Source organism: Lactuca sativa, chromosome 1 (genome assembly GCF_002870075.4).
Source record: "Lactuca sativa cultivar Salinas chromosome 1, Lsat_Salinas_v11, whole genome shotgun sequence".
Classification (NCBI taxonomy): domain Eukaryota; kingdom Viridiplantae; phylum Streptophyta; class Magnoliopsida; order Asterales; family Asteraceae; genus Lactuca; species Lactuca sativa.
Genome location: NC_056623.2, coordinates 95,542,334 through 95,567,078, shown reverse-complemented (window position 1 = coordinate 95,567,078; position 24,745 = coordinate 95,542,334). Strand labels below are relative to the sequence as shown.

Below are 24,745 nucleotides of genomic sequence, written 5' to 3'. Positions count from 1 at the left end.
GACATCTCTATCGGAAACCACTGATATCGGCACCCCATGATGTGCCACAACCTCCTGGATATAAATCTCAGCCAACTTCTCTACGAAATACTCTCCTGAATCCGAATGAAATGCACGCTCTTGATCAAACGATCCATGGTGAGCCAAATCGAATCCACTATTTGCGTAATCCTGGGAAGCTTCGTGATATAATTCATAGTCATATCCTCCCATTTCCATACGGGAATCTCTAATGGCTGCATCTTTCCGTGAGGACGCTGATGCTCAGCCTTAACTTTCCTGCAAGTCAAGAACCGCTCCACGTACCAGGCGACATCCCACTTTATGCAGGGCCACCAATAATCTGGACGAAGATCCCTATACATCTTCATCGCCTGGGGATGAATGGAGAACCTAGACTTGTGGGCCTCATCCATCGGAATCTGACGTACACTGCCCCAATACGGATCCCAAAATCGCCGTTGTAAATTCAAAAATCCACGACTATCATAATCGAAGGAAGCCACCTGACCCACAATACGTTCGCTTTTTCGATGCTCTTCTTTCATAGCCTTAGTCTGAGCCTCATGAATCTGCTCCAACAATGGAGTGGTCATGGTCATCCTCAAACATATATCTCTGATCGCAGCCGTGACCGCCTTGTAACTAAGACCATTAGCCACTACATTGGCCTTCCCCGGGTGATAAAGGATATTGTAATCATAATCCTTCACCACATTCAACCATCAACGCTGTCTCATATTCAGATTTGGTTGATCCATCAAGTACCCTAGACTCTTATGATCCATGTAAATAGTACAACGGACCCCATATAGGTAATGTCACCAGTTCTTGAGGGCGAAAAACAAGGGCCCAACTCCAAATTATGTGTTGGATAATTCGCCTCATGAGGCTTCAGCTGCCTCGAAGCGTAGGCAATCACGCGACCCCTATGAATCAACACTGCCCCCAAATCTATGATCGATGCATCACAATAAACCACGAAATCATCAACACCCCTCTGGTAAGGTCATAATCGGCACCTCAACATAACCGCTGCCTCTAAGTCTCAAAAGTTGCATGCTCCTCGGGCCCCCAATGAAATATAACTGTCTTCTTTGCCGGTCGAGTCAAAGGAACAATTATCTTGGAGAAATCCTGGTTGAATCTCCGATAATAACCTATCAAACCAAGAAAAATCTTAATCTCATATGGAGACATCAGAACCTCCCACTGCATCACGGCCTCAACCTTGGTCGGATCGACCAGAATACCATTCTGGTTGAGAAGGTGCCCCAAAAACTGCACCTCGCGCAACCAAAACTCCCAGAATACCATTTTGGATATTGAATTCTGTTTTAAAGGAGATTTATATCGGTATGATGTTCACAAAGACTGCTATTGACATTTGTAAGGATTTGCAAGATCGATTTTAACAAAGCAATGGTCCACACATCTTTCAAATTCAGAGAGAACTTGTCAATCTATCTTGGAATCAAGACTCTATTGGATTTCATCTCACAAAATTGAAGTCATTATCTGAAGAACTCGTTAATTTTCGTCCTCATTGCACTTGCAACAAATGCACCTGCAATAGAGTTCAAGAAATAAAGAAGTACTTTCAAACCGAGCACATAATGAACTTTTTCATGGGATTAAATGAGTCAATCTCAAGTCAGAGGTAAAATTTTTCTAATGGACCTTTAACCTTCTATTAATCGTGTTTTCTCATTGCTTGCCCAAGAAGAAAGACAGAAATCTATTTCTAATGATTCTCAACAAACTGTGGCTTTTCTTGCCAAGGCTAATCAAAATCAACATTGTAAATTTGCTAATAACAACAAAAATGGAAATAGAGAAAGGCCTTTCTTTTCTCATTGCAAATTACAAGGACACACCATTGATAAGTGTTACAAACTTCATGGTTATCCACCAGGATATAAACCAAAATCAATGACAAACTTTCAGGCAGCTTGTAAGGTCCCAAAAATAAGTCCCAAAAATTTCATTTTTAATTTAATAAAACCAGTATTTCCAAAACATCATCGATACAAGCCAAACAAAATAATGTATCAAACATCATAACAATCAGAGTAAAACACCAAAAAGTGGAACGAGGTGGTGTATGCTCTGCAATCATCCCGAGCCCTTCCCTTTGGAACTGAAAGTACCTGAAACATAAACATAAAACCGTAAGCACAAATCTTAGTGAGTTCCCCAAGATACCACATACCAAACATATAACAAATAACGGGCCTCGTATAAAGAGTATAATGGGCCCCGCCTTAATTCGCATAATGGCCCCCGCCGTAACTCACATAACGGGCCCCACCCAATATGTATTACGAGCCCCGCTCTAACTCGCATAACGGGCCCTGCCCATATAAAATCCATACTACATAACAAATAATAACATACAGAACAATCATCGGGCCCCACCCAATAAGCATACAAGCACATACACATACTAGTGTCACACAAACAATGAGTATTCTAACATAACATATCATGGGTTGGCATTGGTTCCTTCAACCCGCTAAACATGGTGAGGAAACTGACCTCACACTACTGAATCACACTGATAATTATTGGCTGCTGGTATGACAAATCCCCAAGCTATCAATATCAAATAACACCCAATTAACAATTGGAGTCAAATCTATATCCTTCAATACATACTTAGGGTAAAAAGACCATTTTATCCCTTACCTAATTTGGTCCAAGACTAAGGCCAAACTTTAAATCTAAAAAGCCCAAAAACCAATTAACCATCCAAGGCCCACATATGGCCCAATTTTCCAAATTAGTCCCAAGTCCCTACATGGGCCTTACCCTAAGGCCCACTAATTTTTTTCCAACTCCAAACTCTTAAATTCAGGTGGCCCAACAAGCCACCAAGCCACCAAGCCCAAAGAATAGCCCAAACCCAAAGCCCAATCATGCGAAGTACACCATACTGAGTACGTAGGGCGTACCCAACACATATGCACAACGTACTCGCTTGAGGGCTTGTACGCTAAGCGTACCTGCTTGTACGCCCAGCATACTCACCCATTCATCCAAAACTTGATTCCACTCCTTAATCCTTCAAGACATATCCCCAAAACATAGATATGACTTCATTGAGCTGGAATATCACGTAAAGATGCTAACTTTACGTTTATTCATGGCTAATTGAAGCTCTTAAGCTTAAAAGGGACTTAATAAGTGACTTATTGCATGCATGTAACCAAAATCTCATAAAGCTTGCACCTTTATGCTTAAGGAGTCCAATACAAACTCATATATAAAAGAACAAGCCCTTAAAAGGACTTAAATCTTCCATCAAACCAAAAAGGGACCAAAAGCATAACAAAACAACTATGAAGAGATATTAAACATATATAAGCCAAGATGCATACTTGATACCTCGAAAATCTTGCACACAAGATGATGATTCTGGATCCAACACCTTCTCACCAAACAAAGCAACTTCAAGCTTCTCTACTTCCTTCACAAAGGCAAAAATGGCACCAAAGTCTTCTTAATCGCTCAAGAACACCACAAAACGGCTTAAGGGTTAATTTTATGGTTTATATGGTAATAGAGGCTGGTAAAGAGGCAATCCATGAGGACTTAAGGCCTATATATAGGGTACAAAACCCTAAATTAGGGTTTCAATATCTCTCACGTATGTGGTGCGTACATAAATGTACGCTCATCATACGTGTTTGGAGCCCCGACCCAACCTCGCATCAGTACGCTAAGCGTACCAAGTGGTACCCCCGCATACTTGGTTTACAACTTGTACGCTTAATGTACCAAGTGGTACTCCCCGCGTACTGTCCAAGGACCAAAAATGCAAATATTTTAATAGCAAGGGCAAAATAAGAAACATACCAGTATTCAAGTGTTACGTTGTTGCTATTATAAATGAATATGTCAATGCGAAAAGTGATATCAATGAAAGTCTTAGCAACATCTTCCTAGGATTTTCTCAATAACAGTGCCAACTAGTCTTGTCTGCTCTTTCTTCTCATATGATTTATGTTAATCCAAATGAAGAGACTACATCAGGTAAATGTTATTCCATTTTTATCAAACATGGCTCAAAAGCTTCATTATGGATTTTAGATTCGGGGGCATCTCAACGTGTTTGTCATGATATATCTATCTTTCACAATATCTGTAAGGTTCATAGATATATTGTTACTCTTCCCAACAAGATTACTTTACCATTTTAATTGATTGGAGATATTAGATTGGATTCTGTTCTCACCCTCAAGAATGTTTTATATGTTCCTACATCTGATATGAATCTTATATCAATCAGTGATTTAACAAGAACACAAAGATTTATTGTTTATTTCACATGTAGTCATGCTTTGATTCAGGATATCAAGCTCATGAAGATGATTGGTAAGGCTGAGAATGATGTAGGATTATATATGATGGGAAATGGCTCTACAAGTAACAAATCACAGTAAGATAGCTTAAGGTTCAATGTTTTTTCATTAGATGTTAGGCATAAGAGGCTTGGACATCCCTCAAATAAAAGGATATTTCCTATTAAGTATTTGCTTAATGTTGATATATATTTGAATACAAACAATTCACATTATCATGTTTGTCTCTTAGCTAAACAGAAACAACTTCTTTTTCAATTAATCATATTCGAGATGAAGTGTTTGATATGATTCATTGTGATATTTGGGGTCCATACACTATTTTAAATCATAATGGATACAAGTACTTTGATACTTTGGTTGATGATCATAGTAGGTATACATGGATATATTTGTTGAAATAGAAATCTGAAATCAAGGAGATATTTCTCAGGTTCTATACTTTTATTCTTACTTAATGTGGTAAGAAAATTAAAGTTTTTAGATCCGATAATGCTAGAGAGCTAGATTTGAAATATTTTTTTTGCTGAAAAGGGAACAGAACATTAGAAATATTGTGTTGGGAACCCTCAACAAAATTCAATTATTGAAATAAAACATCAACATTTACTAAAAATGTTGTTCGTTCTTTATTGTATCAATTTCAAGTTCTTATTTAGTTTTGGGGATAACGTGTTTTGACTGCAACATATTTGATAAATAGAACCCCTTCTAAAGTTCTCAATGATGTCAGTCCATATCAACGTTTATTTGGTAATTTTCCTGATTATTCACATCTTTGTTCCTTTGAATGTTTGGCTTATGCCTCTACTCTTACCAATAATCGTTTGAAATTTGATCCAAGAGCGAGAATGTGTGTTTTTATTGGATACCCATAAGTATGAAAGCCTACAAGCTTCTTGATTTTCATACTAGTTGGATTTTCTATTTTAGAGATGTTTTTCATGAACAAATTCTCCATTTTTTGTCCCCAAATAACATTTCTAATCAATATGATATGTTTCAAAATACTGTTTTGCCTCGTATTTTCAATGATAATGATTCAATTCATGAGTCACATTCCATTCACCCTCCTATTCCATCTTATATTTTAGTGATTCCTAATGTTGAACACAACATAATACCTTAAGAAGAACCACTTGTGTGTCTCATCCTCCTTCTTATTTGCGAGATTTTCATTATAATCAAATTTATCATTCGATTGATTTGGATAATACTTCTACTTCACTTACTCATTATCCCATACAAAATGTCTTATCTTATGATAAACTTTCTCGTAGACATAGAGCTTTTTCCATGTCTATTTTAGCCAATTTTGAGCCCAAACATTATAATCAAGCATCCCGATATCCTGAGTCGTGTAATGTTATGGAATATGAATTGAATGTTATGAAGGCCAACATTACATGGGATGTAGTTCCTTTACAAAATGAAAGAATTTAGTGGGATGCAGATGGGTTTATAAGATTAAACATGGCAGTGATGGGAAGATTGAAAGGTATAAAGCCCGACTTGTGGCAAAGGGTTTTAACAAGAAGGAAGGAATAGACTATATTGAGACATATTCAACAGTGGCCAAATTAGTTACTATAAAGATATTACTTGCCACTACAATTATAAAGAAATGGAATTTGGTGCAATTAGATGTCAACAATGCTTTTTTGAATGGAGCATTACATGAAGAAGTATTCATAGACATCCCACCTGGTCTTGATGTTTATCAATATTTTAAAAGCTCTTCAACACTTTTTTGTAAATTGAATAAGTTCATTTATGGTCTTAAACAGGCATCAAGACAGTGGTTTGAAAGGTTTTCACAATTTATGCTTAAATTAGGTTTTGTTTAATCAAAATTTGATTACTCCTTTTTTTATAAAGGATCTGGTGATACTTATGTTGTTCTCTTAGTATACGTTGATATAATAATCATTTGTTCAAATGAAAAGGGATTTATGGTTTTGAAGCAATTGCTAAGTAATGAGTTCAACTTGAAAGACTTAGGCAATTTGGGTAATTTTATGGGATTGGAAATTACCAAGTTCACTGAGGGCATTTTCGTCTCACAACGCAATTATGCATTGCAACTTATTGAAGATGTTGGTTTGTTAGGTGCTAAGCCTAAGACTACTCCCATGGTACCCATGGTCAACTTATGTGCAAATGGAGATGATTTCAAAGACCCTTCTCAACATAGGAGGCTCATTGGTCGTTTATTGTATCTCGATATTACACGACCAGATATAACTTTTGTTGTCCAACAATTGTCTCAATACATGCTCATACCCAAAGTTCAATATTCCAATGCTGCAACACATTTAATCAAGTATCTTAAAGGATCTCCTGGTCAAGGAATATTCTTCTCTTCATCATATTATATTCATCTTAAAGGTTTCTGTGATTCAGATTGGGCTAAATGTCCAGATTCAAGGCGTTCAATCACTGGGTTTTATGTATTCTTGGGAGATTCTCTTATTTCATGGAAGTCAAAGAAACAGTCAACAGTCTCTCGTTCATCTGCAGAGGCAGAATATAGAGCTATGACCATTACTACTTCTGAGCTCGTATGGTTGAAACAATTAGTAAAAGATTTCAATGTTGGTCATGTTGATTTTGTGCTTTTTTTGTGATAATGATGTAGCAATTCAAATTGCTACAAATCCAACGTTCCATGAAAGTACAAAACACATTGATGTTGATTGCCACTTAATGAGATATAAGGTTGTTGACCAAACAATCAAATTGATGTCGATTAGATCTTTTGATCAGTTAGCCGACATGTTCACGAAACCGTTGTCAGCTACAAAATTGATGCCTTTTATGTTCAAGATGGTATTAAAGAATATCTATTCTTGAATCTCAATGTTGAGGGGTGCTTATTACAGTTCTAACTGACAAGGGCAACTTAGTAATTTAACTAATTGTTAGTTAGTAAGTTGTTATTAGTTGTTAGTTGGTTTTCCCTTTAAAATGTCTGTATTTAAACTTCATTTTAAGTTTCATTAAGAGTAATGAAGCGATTTCATTTCAATCTTGCTTGTTGTCGTAATATGTTATTACTATTATAATACGTGTATTAGGGTTAAAAAGTAATTTTCCTTGTTTGATAATAGAGTAGATGCTTTTGCCTGTTGATCAGCAGAAGTAGTTGCATCCTTCAAGTGTTTTGAATTTACACCATCATATAACTAAAAAAGTAAGTTAGAGTTTTCAGTCGCTTCAACCACCCATATACAATCGCTTCGCTTCAACCACCCATATACAGTCGCTTCAATCACCCATATACAAATGCTTTTGTCCTTGTCCCTCGTTATCAGATTACAAAACCCCAACCTAATGGAATTGAAATCAACTTTGATTTATAATTATATTTTTGTATTACACTTATAATTTAAAAAAAAAAATTAAACACGCATACCGTTGATCCGACAAGGTTGTAATTGATTGGTACAATGAAATCACAATCTGCAGATGGTGAAAATAAGATAGCATATTGCCAAAAATGCAGAAACATCAAATTCACCGAAACAATTTATTATTTGCGATTTCATGGGCATGAATATCAATTATGTAAATATCTATTTTTTTAAAGAAAATTACCTGAAAATTGGAACTTTACCTATTTTCGACAACGATATTGATCATTAATACATATATATATATATATATATATATATATATATATATATATATATATATATATATATATATATATATATATTAGTTTATAACCCGTGGAAACCACGGTTACAAAATTAATTAAACTTTTATAGTATAAAAATTCAAAATTATTAATCAATTGTTTATAATAAATGATTAATTAAGAGATATTTTTAGTTATATAAAATTATAATTATTTATTTAAATAAATATATGAAATTATATCACTTTATAATTTGTATTAATTTTATTTTAATTTTTATTATAATATTATTAATTTAATGTAATTAAAATGACAAATTTAAAATTTGAAATGGAGATTGAATAAGTTGACAAGTGGCATGTATTAATTAGGAGACATAATAGGGTGACACATGGCAAAAGAAGAATAAGATATACATTAATTAGGAGGCCTAATAGGGTGACACATGTCAAAATTAGAATAAAACTATTCTTTTATTAGAATATATATATATATATATATATATATATATATATATATATATATGTTGTAAATTATTGTGAATGACACCAATAATTGGTGAATTGGTAAAAGATATCATGTCATACTATTTATATTACGTATGATAGGTAGTTTTGTTGTATATATATAACATGCTCTTGTAAGAATACGATGCAATAATTTCACAAAAGATAAAATATATGATATCTTTCTAAATCTTCTTCTCCATCAAGTTTCTTTACGTATGTTATTTTAGTTTATTTTTTTTAACATATCTTAATCATGTTGAATTTATAACACGTTATCAGCACGAAAGCTCTTATCAAGGTTATTAAACAAGTGGAAATCACATCTATCTTAATCAATGTATGTATTACTTAGTAAAAACAATATTAATTATAAAAACCTCCATCATATTAAAATAACAATAATACTAATGAATTAATAAAATTATACATTATGGACATTATGGACTACTAACATTTTTTTTTTATTTCTTATACTAACATTTCTTTATGTATTCTAATTTTTATGCATACTAACATTTACATTATGCAACTAATTTTTATTTATGCAAACTAACATTTACATTATGCAACTAACTTTTATTTATGCAAATTAACATTTACATTATGCAACTAACTTTTATTTATGCAAATTAACATTTACATTATGCAACTAACTTTTATTTATGCATACTAACATTTAAATTATATTTATTTATACATGTCAATGTTTATTTATATTTTAGATACTCTTCTTAATTTTATTTAAACATTTACTAATATTTATTCATGTTTCTAATTATTAAAATTATACCAAGTAAGGTTATGTATTGATTATAAGTGTTATTAGATGATTTATAGAATACATATACACACAACGAATATATATATATATATATATATATATATATATATATATATATATATATATATATATATATATATATATATATATATATGTAACGGTTATAAACAACAAAAACAACGGCTATATTTTTTTTACTATAAATAAACATCTTTACCCTGTTTATTTTACCCATAACAAATATTTTCTCTTTTCTATCAAACAAATCAATTTCAAGAAATCAAGCTTCAAGATGATTCACCCTTTTGTGATAATCATGACTATAATAGTCATGTTACTTCTCATCCCAAGTCTTAACATCGAAGATAATATGGAATTTCATCTACTTTTAGGCCTGTATACAATGTTAGCTTTACCGCTTCTTTTTTGTGTAATATTATTTAAATAAATGGATTTTAATTTTAATTTTTTAATTTTGTTTAAAATTTATAGTTACATTATGTCCAACATTGCAAAGCTCGAGTTTGCAGCACTTGAAGTTAGTGGGAAAAACTATGTGCCATGGATGATAGATGTAAAAATGCATCTTGAGTCCATGGGAATCTCAAATGCTATATACGAATTTAATAATTGTTTGGCACAAGACAAAACAAAAGCACAAGTTTTCCTTCGTAAGCATATTGATGAAATGTTGAGATTTGAATATCTTGATGTTACTGATCCAAGTATTCTCTGGAATCTTTTCAAAGAAAGATTTGATCATCAAAAGGAAGTTATACTTCCAAATGCTAGAGATGAATGGAGAACACTAAGGTTTCAAGGCTTCAAGAAAGTGAATGAATACAACTCAACTTTGTTCAAAATATGTTCACAACTCAAGTATTGTGGACAAGAAGTTACCGATGAAGATATGCTGGAGAAAACTTACTCCACATTTCATGCAACAAACATTACCTTGATGCAACAATATCGAATGCAAAAGTTCCCAAGATATTCTGAACTAAATGCATGCCTGCTTGTTGCAGAGCAAAACAACGAGCTCTTGATGAAAAACCATGAATCTCGTCCAACAGGATCAGTAGCACTTCCTGAAGCAAATGCTACAAATACTGATGGTAATCGAAACAATACACGTGGACGAGGGCGTGGTCGTAGCCGAGGACGAGGCCGTGGCTATTTTAATCGAAACCAAAACCATAATCAGAACCATAATTTTGGTCGTGGACAAGGTAATAATCGTGGTCGCGGCCAGAAAAGACATAATTACCAATCTTCACAAAGAAGCAATGTCCATACACAAGATAAGACCAAAGTGCCAAAGCATGATGCTGGGACGTCACAAAAATCAGATGGTTCATGTTATAGATGTGGTAGCATAGGCCATTGGTCAAGGACCTGTCGCACACCTGTACATATTTGTCAACTTTATCAAGAGTCCATTAAAGGAAAAGGAAAAGAAGCAAACCTCATTGATAATGTTGAATTCACTCCGCTAAATGTTGTTGATTTCTGCAATGACATGGAAGACATAAACTAACAAAAAAAATCTATTGTTGTTCTAGTAAAACTGTTTTTCCTTCGCTTGTTTTTATGTAATTCCTTTCCTTCAATAAATGAACTTTCTTTTTTAATAATAATTATTATTATGTTTATTCACTTATTATTCCTTTCATATGTGAAGTTTAATATGAGTCCAACTGGAGCGCAACACCAAGAAAAGATTGGAGATCTGTATAGCAGATAGTGGTAGTACACATACTATTCTGAAATCAAAGAAATATTTTTCAAAATTAGTACCAACAAAAAACAATCATACATACAATATCAGGTCCTGCAGACATGATAGAGGGAACCGGGAAAGCCCATTTTATATTACCAAATGGTAGAAGCTTTTGTATAGAAAATGCCTTATTTTCTCCAAAGTCTAATAGAAACTTACTCAGTTCAATGACATATATTTCAAAGGATATGATACAAAAACTGTGACCATTGAAAATAAGAAATACATGTATATTATAGACAAAAATCATGTGCTTGAAAAACTACCAACGCTTGATTCTGGTCTTCATTATACATATATACATATGACTGAATCAAATATGATAATTAAAGAAAAAAATTGTGATCCCGGGACTTTCAGTTTATGGCATGATAGGTTGGGCCACCCAGGATTAACAATGATGCGAAGGATAATTGAAAATACGAATGGGCATCCATTGAAGGACCAAAAATTCCCTTAATCCAACAGCATAAAACCATGTGCATCTTGTTCCCTTGGAAAGTTAATTATAAAGCATTCTCCAATGAAAGTTGAAAGGGAGTCACCTATATTTTTAGAAAGAATTCATGGTGATATATGTGGAACGATTCACCCACCATCTGGATCATTTAGATACTTTATGGTCTTAATAGATGCATCCATCAAATGGTCTCATGTTTGCCTATTATCAACTCGTAATATGGCATTTGCAAAATTTCTTGCCCAAATTATTAAATTAAGGGCACATTTCCCTGATTATACTATCAAAAGAGTGAGACTTGATAATGCTGGTGAATTTACTTCACAAGCATTTAATGACTATTGTATGTCTGTAGGGATTGTTGTTGAGCATCCAGTTGCTCATGTACATACACAAAATGGTTTAGCTGAATCACTGATTAAACGTCTCCAACTGGTAGCTAGACCATTGATAATGAGGACCAAACTTCCTGTATCTGTTTGGGGCCATGCAATCTTACATGTTGGATCATTGATACGCATGAGACCAAGTTCATATCATGTATATTCTCCACTATAACTTGCTTTTGGTCAAGAACCAAATATATCCCATTTGAGAATTTTGGGGTGTGCAGTATATGTACCTATTGCACCACCTCAACGGACCAAAATGGGTCCTCAAAGAAGGTTAGGGATATATGTTGGTTTTGAGTCAGTATCTATTATAAGATATCTTGAACCGTTAACAGGTGATGTTTTTACAGCACGCCTAGCAGATTGCCAATTTGATGAGGCAAATTTCCCATCATTAGGAGGAGAAAAGAAGATTATGGAAAAAGATGTGTCATGGCATGAGCCTTCTTTATCATATCTTGACCCTCACACAAAGCAATGTGACATGGAAATTCAAAGGATAATGCATTTCCAAGAAATGGCAAATCAATTTCCTGATGCATTTACTGACACAAAAAGAGTGACTAAATCATATATACCGGTTGTCAATGTTCCAGCTCGAATTAAAATTCCACATGGACAATCTGATGATAAAGTCACTCAAGATTCTAAAACACGCCTGAAGCGTGGAAGACCATTTGGTTCTAAGGATAAGAACCCACGAAAAAGAAGAGGATCAGAAACTGCACTGGATCATGAGGAAAGTGTTCCTGGAGAGACACGAATTATTCAAATTCCCCCAGGAAAGGAGGATGATGCACAAAATTATGGTCAAACAAATAGAATATGTGACCAAAATGAAACTGAAAATATAAGTACAATATTTTCTTATTTAGTTGCATGTGATATTATGAATGATGATCCCGAACCATAATCTGTCATTGAATGTCAAAGAAGAAGTGATTGGGCTAAATGGAAGGAAGCTATGCAAGTTGAGTTAAATTCTCTTAACAAGAGAAAGGTTTTGGGGAACATTATCCTCACACCTGGAGTTGTGAAACCATTAGGGTATAGATGGATCTTCGTATGAAAAAGAAATGAGAAAGACGAAATTGTAAGATACAAGGCTAGACTTGTTGCTCAAGGTTTCTCTCAAAGACCTGGAATTGATTATGTGGAAACTTATTCACCGGTAATGGATGCAACCACTTTTAGATATTTAATTAGCTTGGCAGTCTCTAAAAATTTAGAGATGCGTCTTATGGATGTTGTTACAGCTTACTTGTATGGATCACTTGATAGTGATATCTATATGAAAATCCCTGAAGGATTTAAAATGCCCGAAGCATTAAGTACAAAACCCAAAGAAATGTATTCTATAAAATTACAAAGATCTTTGTATGGGTTGAAACAATCTGGATGCATGTGGTACAATTGTTTGAGAGATTATTTGACAAGTAAAGGTTATAAAAATAACATTATTTGTCCATGTGTATTTATTAAGAAAACAACATCTGGGTATGTGATCATAGTTGTCTATGTTGATGATCTAAACATCGTTGGAACGAATAAAGAAATCCTTGAAGTGATTGAACTTTTAAAGAAAGAGTTTGAAATGAAAGATCTTGGAAAAACCAAATATTGTCTTGGTTTACAGATTGAGCATATGCCTAATGGAATACTTGTACATCAATCAAATTACACAGAACGAGTATTGAGACATTTTAATATGGACAATGCTAATCCTTTAAGCACTCCAATGGTTGTTAGATCATTAAATATTGACAAGGATCCATTTCGTCCATGCGAAGAAAATGAAGAAATCCTTGGTCCAGAAGTACCATACCTTAATGCAATTGGAGCTCTTATCTATCTTACCAATTGTACTAGACTTGACATTTCTTTTGTTGTAAACTTGCTAGCAAGATTTAGTTCAGCCCAAAAAAAAAAGACATTGGAATGGAATCAAACATATTTGTTGATACCTTCGAGGAACTAGTGATTTAGGATTATTTTATCCTAACAATTCAAAACAAGGTTTAATTGGTTATGCAGATGCAGGTTATTTGTCTGATCCTCATAAAGCTAGATCTCAAACTGGATACGTATTCATGAATGGAGGTACTACAATTTCCTGGCGTTCTCAAAAGCAAACACTTGTTGCCACATCCTCAAATCATGCTGAAGTGATTGCACTAAATGAAGCTAGTAGAGAATGTACATGGTTGAGATCGATGACACAACTAGTTTTAACTTCATGTGGACTTGAAAAAGATATAGGTCCAACTTTGATATATGAAGATAACTCAGCACGTGTCACTCAAATGAAAGAAGGATATATCAAGAGCGACATGACAAAACATATACCTCCAAAGTTTTTGAGTACACTCAAGAGCTTATAAAGAATCATCAAGTTGAAATCAATTATGTTCAATCCAGCAACAATGTAGCAGACCTTTTTACGAAGGCACTTCCTACTACAACCTTCAGGCAACATGTACATGGCATTGGAATGCGACATGTGCATAAAATATAATGTAACAGATGTCTAAATAAGGGGGAGTCAACTATACACTGCACTCTTTTTCCCTTCGCTAAAGTTTTTTCCCACTGGGTTTTCTTTAGCAAGGTTTTTAATGAGGCAGTACTTCAAAACTGAACCCTAAATTAGAAATGGTGTCATCCAAGGGGGAGTGTTGTAAATTATTGTGAATGACACCAATAATTGGTGAATTGGTAAAAGATATCATGTCATACTATTTATATTACGTATGATAGGTAGTTTTGTTGTATATATATAACATGCTCTTGTAAGAATACGATGCAATAATTTCACAAAAGATAAAATATCTGATATCTTTCTAAATCTTCTTCTCCATCAAGTTTCTTTACGTATGTTATTTTAGTTTATTTTTTTAACATATCTTAATCACGTTGAATTTATAACAATATATATATATATATATATATATATATATATATATATATATATATATATATATATATATATATATATATATATATATATATGAAAGTTAGGAATAGTAAACTTCTTAAGTATTTGGCAAGATTGGTCCCTAAGGTTATGTATGTTTGTTCTTCTTTTTTTGTCGATTTTTTTTGTCACTTTTGGTCCTCCAACTTATGTTGGTTTTAAAAAACTACTTACAACATTGACCCTTCACTTTTATGCTTTTGTTCACAAACAACCCTTTCACTTTCGTTTGAATTTTTCATAACCCTCGCCTTTTATTACATATTATTAGTATTTAGTCTTTTGTCAGAAATGGTCCCTCATTATTATTATTATTATTACACGATTGGTCCCTGTGGTTTACCAGATTTAATACATTGAGGACAACGATGGAAACCGAAATCACTATTTTACTCCTAATCCGATTTTTTAAATTAATTTATATTTCTCCTTTTGGTTTTAAATTAATGTTTTATTTATTAGAAAATACCCACCCAATACCATAAAGCCACCCACCAACTACCATCACCATCACCACCACCGCCGCCAAAATTACATAAATGGTCCATATGGTTTACCCTTCGTCACAAATTCAGTCTCTACTACCTTAAAAGACCAAATTACCCTCACATTAGACGGACAAAAAACAACGGTCTATATTTTCCAGATTGGTTTTCCGGCCGCTGCCATACATAACAATAAAGTTCAATTTGTGAGACCATTTCTTTATTTTCCTCATTTATTGCAAGAAATAATGATTTAGATTTCTTTACTTATGTAATTAGATGACATTGTTTATCTTCCTTTACTAGATTATCTCAATGCAATTCAACATGCTACTTTATTTTACAAAACAATACCTTCCGACCCCGACAACGTCGGGAAATCTTTTCTAGTTAAGGACTAAACAAATGACTTGAAAAAAAATACTTTTTATTTTATTTTATATCACACCAATTACTTTTCAGTAAGAGTATATTCTATAAGGTTGGGCTCTTTGTCCTATGAATTATGTTCATCCAAGAGTTATCCATATGCTATGGTGAAATCAAATTTCCTTAAAAAAAGTATAAATGTGTAATCATAAATCGCAAACATACTCACAAACAACTAGGCATGAGCAAATGGACCGAACCGGCCGGAACTGGCCCGACTCGGGAACTGGCTTCAGCCAAAATCAAGAACCGAACCGACCCGACGGTCTACTGGTTCCAGTTCCGGTTCCAGTTTTTGGCGGATTTTCGATTTTGGAACCGGTCTGATTAGACACGCTTCTTTGCGGGGCTTGTAACTTATTCAATTTTTAACCAAATCAAACGTTTTGATAGTTGAAACTTAACTACAAATGCTAAACTACGTGTAGGAAAAAGATTCAGGTCAAAAAAACTTAAATTGAGTGAGTTATGCACATTTTAACAACAAAGTCAGATTACGTTTAATTGTTGTAACATAAAAAAAATTCTGATTTGACACTCTTCTTTGCGAGACTTGTAAATCATTCAGTTTTTACCAAATCAAACGTTTTTATAGTCTAAACTTAACTACAAAACCTAAACTACGTGTAGGAAAAAGATTCAAGTCGAAAAAACTTAAATTGAGCGAGTCATGCAACTTTCAAAATTTGAGTGAGTTATCCGGTCCGACTCTTGGTTTTGGGCCGGTTCCAACGACCGGTTCTTACCGGTCCCAGTTCCAAAAATTGACGAAATTATAGTATCGGTCCCGGCCCAACCGATTCCATTGGGTTCTGGTTTAGGGACCGGTTCCCCTGTCCATATGTTCATCCCTACAAACAACAGAGAATATGAGTCTCGAATTAAGAAACTACAAGAAAAGCAAGAATTGTAGAATCAAGTTACAGAGAAAGGATCAGGCGAGCAACTTCCATTGATGAAAATACACCACACAGTAAAATCAAATTATCCTTTAAAATTAATCCGAACACCCTAGATTTTTGTGTAATAAAATATGAAATGTATAAGATTTAAATATTAAATATTATCACACGTACACGAAACTGTGTGTCTTGGTGGAAATGATATGTATGGGGCTATGGGCTAATGGACTGGTTCAAAAAATTCAAAACCCCAAACCCAAAAATTTCATTTCCCGCTTAACTTCAAATCTTAATCAAAACCAAAATCCAAGATCTATCAATACCTCAACCACTCAAATCTTTAACAAAACTTGCGATTAATTGATTTCAATCTTCGATGTCATCGTCTGCGGTGCGCCGGGTGAAAGAAAGCAGCGGCGGCGGCGGCGGTGGAGCTAAGGTCACCACCGTCCCACCATCAAAAACATCCAGAAGCACAACTCCGTTATCGGAAAGAATCATCTGTCGGGGTGGAGATCCAGTAAATATGACCACCGGCAAGGAAAACGCCAACAGTGGCAGACCCACTTCCAGGATTCGGACTGCAGCGAAGCCCCAGAAACCACTCGTTCCGCCGATTGTTCGTGCCGATAAGGATAGCGTGGAACAGCGTGCCAGGTGGTCGACAAGTTCGTCTGTGCGACCAAGAGGTAGGAGCCAAAGTCCATCTGAATTTGTTAGGGTTACAAATGATGTGCGTAAAACTAGGGTTTCTAGAGTTTCAGTGGATCGAAACGAGAGAAGTGTTAGCGTTGATAGGTCTGCTAGGGTTTCGGATAGGGTTGGCCTACAAAACAAAGGTTCTTCGAAAAATACTAATTCTAAATCTACTTCTGCTAATGGAGTTCCGGCTTCAAAAGTTTCCATAGCGAGTTTGGAGAAAAGCAGTGAACTTTGCAAAGAATCAATTCCGAAACCTACAGTGAAACCCCAAAATGCTAGGGTTTTTGCGGTTTCCCCCAAAAGTGGTAAACAAAGAGACAATACATCACATCCAGAGATTTCAAACACCCAATCTAGCTCAGATTCGTTTGTGAAAGTCTCTGAAAGTGTCAAACTATTTGAGAAGTTCAGATCAAAATCCAGTGTAGGTTTAAAGTCTAGCAATTCAACTGAAAACGAGGAGATCAGTGTTCGTTCAAGTTTCAGAGACTCTGGTGGGAAGTTATCAAGCAGGGGTAGTACTTCAGATGTTTCAAAAGAGAAGGGAACAAGTGAAGACACTCTAACTGCTCGATCAAATGCCAAGTACCCAAGTAAACTCCATGGAAAGCTTGCATTTTTAGAAGAAAAGGTGAAGAGGATAGCTTCAGATATCAAAAGAACAAAGGAAATGCTGGATTTAAACAACCCTGATGCATCAAAAGTGATGCTTTCTGACATTCAAGAAACAGTTGCAGGTATCGAAAAGGCAATGGGTGATGTTGTTAATGTTGAAACAGAGAAAAAAGGTGATGATAATAATCTACAAGTTATTGTGACAAAAACTAGTCCAATCAAGGAGTTAACTGATGCAAAAAGTTCATCCAAGGGATTGAATCCTGATGAACTAGAAGCAAGATTCTTTCCTCACCATAAGTTACTAAGAGACAGGACAACAAAAAACCATGAAACCCTAAAATCCGAGGTTGCTTTAGCTATTAGTGAGACTAAACATGAGTTATCAGAATCTTTAAGTAATAGTGAATCTAAAGTTACAATTAGGGGTAATTTGGAGATATGTGAAGTTCAAGAAACAGACAGCACTGTCAATCCAAAATCACGTGAATCTTTTTACAGTGGAAAGGGTAATGTTGAGTCGATGCTTACAGCTGATGAAACTTTTGAAGAATCTGATGATCAAGAAAACAAGGGGCTCATGATATATGAAGATGATGTTGATGATAGTTTCAACAACGAATTAAATGAAATTGGGCACAAGACTTGTACAGGTGGATGGTTTGTGTCTGAAGGAGAATCTGTTCTTCTTGCTCATGATGATGGTTCTTGCACCTTCTATGATGTTGCCAATTCTGAGGTACTAATCTTCTGTTTCTTTTTGACTTAATCTACACGTTATTGATCCGATTAGGTTCAAATTTGTTTGATAAGTGTTATAAAAACTGTGAAATTCACATGATTTCTTTGATATTTGGTTTGTTTCGTTTAAATAATTTGTGTTATTCAGGAAAAATCCGTATACAAGGCACCAGCTGAAGTTTCACCGAATTTATGGAGAGATTGTTGGATACTTCGCGCACCAGGTGCAGACGGTTGTTCCGGGAGATACGTGGTGGCAGCATCCGCCGGAAACAGCCCTGAATCCGGTTTCTGTTCATGGGATTTCTACACCAAAGAAGTCAAATCCCTTCACCTCGAAGACGGAATCACCACCACCACCACAAGAACAGCACTCGCTCCATTACCCAACAATGTCTTAAACCGACGACATGAAATGACCAATTTACCCCCGGAGAATCGACAGTGGTGGTATAAGCCTTGTGGCCCTCTCATGATTTCAACCGCTAGTAACCAGAGAGGTGTTAGGGTTTTTGATATTCGTGATGGAGAAGATGTTATGAAGTGGGAATTGGGGAGTTTGGTGGTCGGAATGGAGAATTCGAGTCCTTTGCAATGGCGGAATAGGGGGAAAGTGGTGGTGGCGGAGGTCGGTGGTGTTGGGTTGTGGGATGTGGCGTCGCTTACTGCTGAACCTTTGGTGTCTGTGAATTTGAACGGGAAGAAGATTTTGGGACTTCATGTGAATAATACCGATGCAGAACTTGGTGGAGGTGTTCGCCAAAGGTAATGTTTGATCTGAAATCCAATTCCATCGTTACTCCATTGCAAATTCGCAATCCACAAATCTAACGATTGTTTTGAAATACAGAGTAAGTTCATCAGAAGCAGAAGGAAACGACGGAGTATTCTGCACTTCCGATTCCATCAACGTCCTAGACTTTCGCAACCCTTCTGGAATCGGAATCAAAATTCCAAAACCCACAACCACCGTCCACTCCATCTTCTCTCGCGGAGACTCAATCTACCTCGGTGGATCCACCGCCACACCACCAACCGCCAGAAAACCACCATCCACCGCCCAAATCCAACACTTCTCTATACGCAAACAGAAACTCTTCACCACCTACCACCTCCCGGAATCCAATTCCACCGCCCACCACCATCACAAAGCCATAACACAAGTCTGGGGTGACTCCAGTCTCACCATGGCTGTTTCTGGTTTAGGGTTGTTTGTGTTTGATGCTTTGAAAGAGGATGGAATGCGGCCGTTAATGGGTGGTGGTGGCGGTGATTATGGTGGTGGTGTGAAGGTGAGAGAGAGCGTTGGGCCGGATAATTTATATTGTCCTTCGTTTGATTATTTGGGGTCACGTGCTTTGGTTATATCCAGAGATAGGCCTGCGTTTTGGAGGTATTTGGCTTAGGTATGATTTATGAATATGATTTATGGTTTTTGAGTTTGTGTAATATGTGTTTTTATGTTTTTTTTTATTGTAATGTGGAAAATTATGGAATGTTTTTAATTTATAAGTTTGATCATCGAGTTCACTTGTTCGATGTTTATTAAATATTATGGATCTTTGTTATGTTATGTTGATCTTCTTAAGAACGTCTTTCCCAAATGTTGGATATAAGTAGAACTCCATGATTATGTAAATGAATTGCTCTTGTTGTCTCGTCCCAAAGAATAGTTGTGCTCAACTCTTTAAAAATAGGTCTTAATGCTACATTTGAAAGAGGAACTTAAGTTACATTAAAAGATAAATGGCAAATAGGTCTTAATGCTACATTTGAAAGATGAACTTAAGTTAACATTAAAAGATCAATGGCATGTGAAAGCAATCCCTTGGTTTTTCTAGGGTTAATGATATAGGAGGGTAATAAGGTTTTAACTTTGTCCACATTAGGTTCTTAAGGTTTTTTTTGTATATATTATACTAATATGGTTGTTATAAGGGTAAATGTCATGGTAACCCAACCAACTATTGAGTTTTGGTTTAAAAGGTCCTTAATGTATTTTTTTAGTAGTCTAGGTCATTAAACTATGTTACCTGCTAATTGTACCAACATTCTATTTTTCATTCGGTTTTATCAGTTACAACCACAAATTGAAGCTCCATTTTATTGTAAACCTTTAACAAAATTGTTAAGCATCTGAGATATTGTTGACATAGTTGTTGAAACTTTCCTTGCTTTATTCTCAATTTTGATTTGATGTTGTATGATACCACATGTCATCTACCTTCGACCACCGGCTTCACCATCAACTGCCATACATCATCACGACCTGTGAAAAAAACCCTTCAACGGATATACCGTCTATCCACCTTACGCCAAAATTCAAGCTTCCTTCAACAACCACTCGCTCAAGCCGAATCTCCAAAATGAAACACAACCTGCCAAACACCACCATCTCCGATTGAACGTAAGACTTTACAGAACCCTATAGTAGCTCTCCAAGATCGATTTCTTAACTTCCTGAATGTTCATCTAAAAAATCGTCTATAAATCAGGTTCCTATTGAGGTTTTTGAAGAATAAAATTAGGGTTTTTGAAATTTGAAGTACCTTTTGGTATTGAATCTTGCTGATGTCTAATGAGATTTGAGTTAGACTGGAAAACGATGTTTCAAGCAAAGTAAGATACCTTCAACTAATGAGTCTCTCTTGTATCATCCACATTAAGGTGCTGTTTGTTTTTTCGAAGCGAAAATTTATGAAGTCTGCGGACCACCTCTGCAATCCTCTGTAGCAGAAGAGGTGGAACAAACGGCTGCAACCTATAATAAAAAGTATGTTTGTTTTTTAACATCTGCAGACTGCTGCAGTAAACTGAAATAAAAATAAACTAACTTTATAAACTGAAAATAATTCTCAACACCAAAATTTAATAATTCTAGTCTTAAAACATTGAAAGAATACTAAAAAGAACATGTAAAAAACAAAAATATAAAACTTTAAAAAAAACTTCAAAAATATAAAAGAAGCTATTAGTTTTATTCTAGAAAGAAAAACTAATTTTAATAAACATAAAAAAAGAGAATAATAAAAAAAATTAAGAAAATATTGCAAACGATGTTTACAAAGTTCGTAAAAAATTAATACGTTAAAAAAGATGCAATTGAAACTGAAAATATTATTAATAGAAACGGTAAAAAATTAAAAAAACCAAAGTTTTTTTTAAAAAAAAAAAAAAAATCAAGTTAAAAAAATTTGTGGAAACTATAAAAAGAAATTGCATCAAATCCGTAAATAAAACTTTAAGAAAATCAAAGTTTATAAAAAAAAAAGTTATACCAAAATTCTAAAAAAACACTTGGAAAAAATGAAAGCTGAAGAGGTTAGAAGAGGCAAGTCAAGTGCTGCGCCACGCAACACACGCGTAAAGGTTTTGTAGTCTGAAGTCTTCCAAAAAAACAAACTGCTGTGAGAGGGAAAGTGTTGCGTGTGTGCTGCGTCGCGCAACAGTAAGTGGTTTGAAGAAGTTTTTTTAAAAAACAAACAACACCTAAATCATTCACCATATACCACAAAGATATGTTTGGATGAGGTAAGGGCCTCGATTGAATCCTTTTCTGACACACGTAGATCGATGCCTCAATAGGGTTGGCGATTTCTAAAGGGACGTGTTCAAATGAAAGATCGAGACAATGTAGAAAACACTCCGGTGAGAATTGCTCTGATGTTATATAACGATATATAACTTCTCCTAAACAAGCTCTACCATTCTACAAAACCGGATGAAATTTCCCCACTGATACATTCGAGATAGGTGGATGTAACCGGTAAAAACGGATAAAAAATAGATTGTTGGTATAATTAACAGGTCACATATAAGTTTAATGACCTGAACGACTAAAAAAATAAATAAGGGACCTTTTAAACTAAAACCCAATAGTTGGTTGGGTTACAATGACATTTACCCTTGTTATAACCGTTTAAAAAATGTAATAAAGTTTTAATTTTGTCCATATTAGGTATCTAATGTCTTTTTTTTGTACATATTACACAAATATGGTTGTTATAACCGTTTAAAGAGGGATAATAAGGTTTTAATTTTGTTTATATTAGGTCCATAATTTAATATTTTTATCATTTCATCTAATTCTTTTACAATTTATATTAGTATCTAGTTAGATGGTTTCATCATTTCATCTTCTCATTTTAATCGCCTATTCAACACAACCACAATTTCAATTGAAAGGTTACATAAGAATTTTTTTGTCATTTTTACAAAAAAAACTAATAATAATCAAAGTCTTAATGATTAAGACTATGTTTGGCGCGCCACAGCTAGTTGATAAGCTACTTAATTTTTCGATCTTTTTTAATTTGTTATGTTTGGTAAGCCAAAAAGTAACTTATAAGCTGTGTTTTACAAAACTACTTAGACTAGTTTTTTTTATTTTTATTTATTTATTTATTTTTAAATAATTTCCAAATATATTCCTTAATTAATTAAGAAAACATATTTTTTAAATGTCTTTTTATGTCATTATATAATTTTCAAATAACTTATAAGTCAGTAGCAGAGTCAAGGGCAAAGTAAATGAGTATCTCGAACAAGTAATGCGGTATCCCTGATAAGTAGTGGCATATTGGGGATACCCTTTGATAGAGCCATTCCTTATTAAGGATACCCCATTCTTTTTTTGGGATATTCTTTTACTTTTACATTGACTTCACCACTGGTTTATAAGCTATCTGAAATTTATATAATAACATAAAATGACATTTACAAATATTTTTTCTTAATTAATTAAGGGGTATATTTGGAAATTTAAAAAAACTTTTAAAAAACTAGTCTAAGTACCTTTTTAAAACGCTAGCTTATAAGCTACTTTTTGGCTTGTCAAACATGACAACTTAAAAAAGATCGAAAAATAAACTACCTTATCAGCTAGTTGTGGTGCGCCAAACATAACCTTAATCATTAAGATTTTGATTACTATTTTTTTTAAATGACAAAAAATTGTTATGTAACCTTTCAATTGAAACTGTGGTTGTGTAGAATAGACGACTAAACTAGATACTAATATAAATTATAAAAGAATTAGATGAAATGATAAAAATATTAAAAATAAGGACCTAATGTGGACAAAATTAAAACCTTATTACCCCTTTTTAAACAGTTATAACAACCATGCTGTTGTAGTATGTACAAAAAAAGATCTTAGGGACCTAATGTGGACAAAATTAAAACCTTATATCTTTTTTTAAACGATTATAACAACCGTGTTGGTGTAATATGTGCAAGAAAAAACTTTAATAACCTAATGTGAACAAAGTTAAAACCTTATTACCCTCCTAAGTCATTAAACTAATTTTCTATTATAAACATGGATAGTTTGATATGTATTTTATTGAGTCTCGTATGAGGACGGATCTCACTCGGTCAGATTTAGGTCGTTTAATACTACAATTAATAAGGTTTGATTCAATCTTATAGTCTTTGGTATTCTTTATATTGGTTCTGAAAGAAGTTGAATTTGACTTAATAAGGTTTTAACTAAATTGGATTTTACTCAATAACAATTATTAAACATCTTTTAAGACATAAAACGATGATGAATTTAATTTTTGTAAAAATGTTTAACTATGTAAACATGAAATAACATTTTTTTGACATGTTTTTTTTGTGTAAATATATAAGATTATGTTTGAGAGAGTAGTTGAAAAAGCTAGTTGATAGCTGCAAAATATTTGATTACTGATAATTAGTTGATAAAGATGATGGTTGATAAAAACTAGCTGATAAGAAAGCTGAAAAAAAATATAAAATAACATAAAACGCTATATGGCTATGTAAAAAATAGTTTAATACTTTAAATGATGATAATCTAACTTGTATAATTTGATAAAAATACAGAGTAAATTATAGTCTTAGTCCCTGTAGTTCATATGAAATAACACTCTTGGTCTACCTTTTGGTAAAATAACACTAATGGTCCTTATTAAGGGTTTGGATAACACCAGAGGTCCTCCCCTCT

At 34.1% G+C, this 24,745-nt stretch overlaps 3 protein-coding genes across 3 annotated transcripts; all 3 read left to right on the top strand.

Annotated features, from left to right (window-relative positions):
- Nucleotides 1-4,271: 4,271 nt before the first annotated feature.
- On the top strand, nucleotides 4,272-7,071 carry LOC111885953 (uncharacterized mitochondrial protein AtMg00810-like). The gene is made up of 5 exons (XM_023882195.1): nucleotides 4,272-4,441; nucleotides 5,818-6,049; nucleotides 6,152-6,205; nucleotides 6,311-6,958; nucleotides 7,003-7,071. The coding sequence occupies exons 1-5, from the start codon at nucleotides 4,272-4,274 to the stop codon at nucleotides 7,069-7,071; spliced, it is 1,173 nt and encodes a 390-aa protein (XP_023737963.1).
- Nucleotides 7,072-9,610: 2,539 nt separating this feature from the next.
- On the top strand, nucleotides 9,611-10,831 carry LOC128127571 (uncharacterized). The gene is made up of 2 exons (XM_052766162.1): nucleotides 9,611-9,690; nucleotides 9,787-10,831. The coding sequence occupies exons 1-2, from the start codon at nucleotides 9,611-9,613 to the stop codon at nucleotides 10,829-10,831; spliced, it is 1,125 nt and encodes a 374-aa protein (XP_052622122.1).
- A 6,109-nt stretch (nucleotides 10,832-16,940) lies between these two features.
- LOC111885922 (KIN14B-interacting protein At4g14310) lies at nucleotides 16,941-20,324 on the top strand. Its single transcript, XM_023882159.3, has 3 exons — nucleotides 16,941-18,772; nucleotides 18,923-19,539; nucleotides 19,625-20,324. Exons 1-3 carry the CDS (start codon nucleotides 17,093-17,095, stop codon nucleotides 20,178-20,180), a joined length of 2,853 nt encoding a protein of 950 aa, XP_023737927.1. The 5' UTR covers nucleotides 16,941-17,092; the 3' UTR covers nucleotides 20,181-20,324.
- The last annotated feature ends 4,421 nt before the right edge of the window (nucleotides 20,325-24,745 follow it).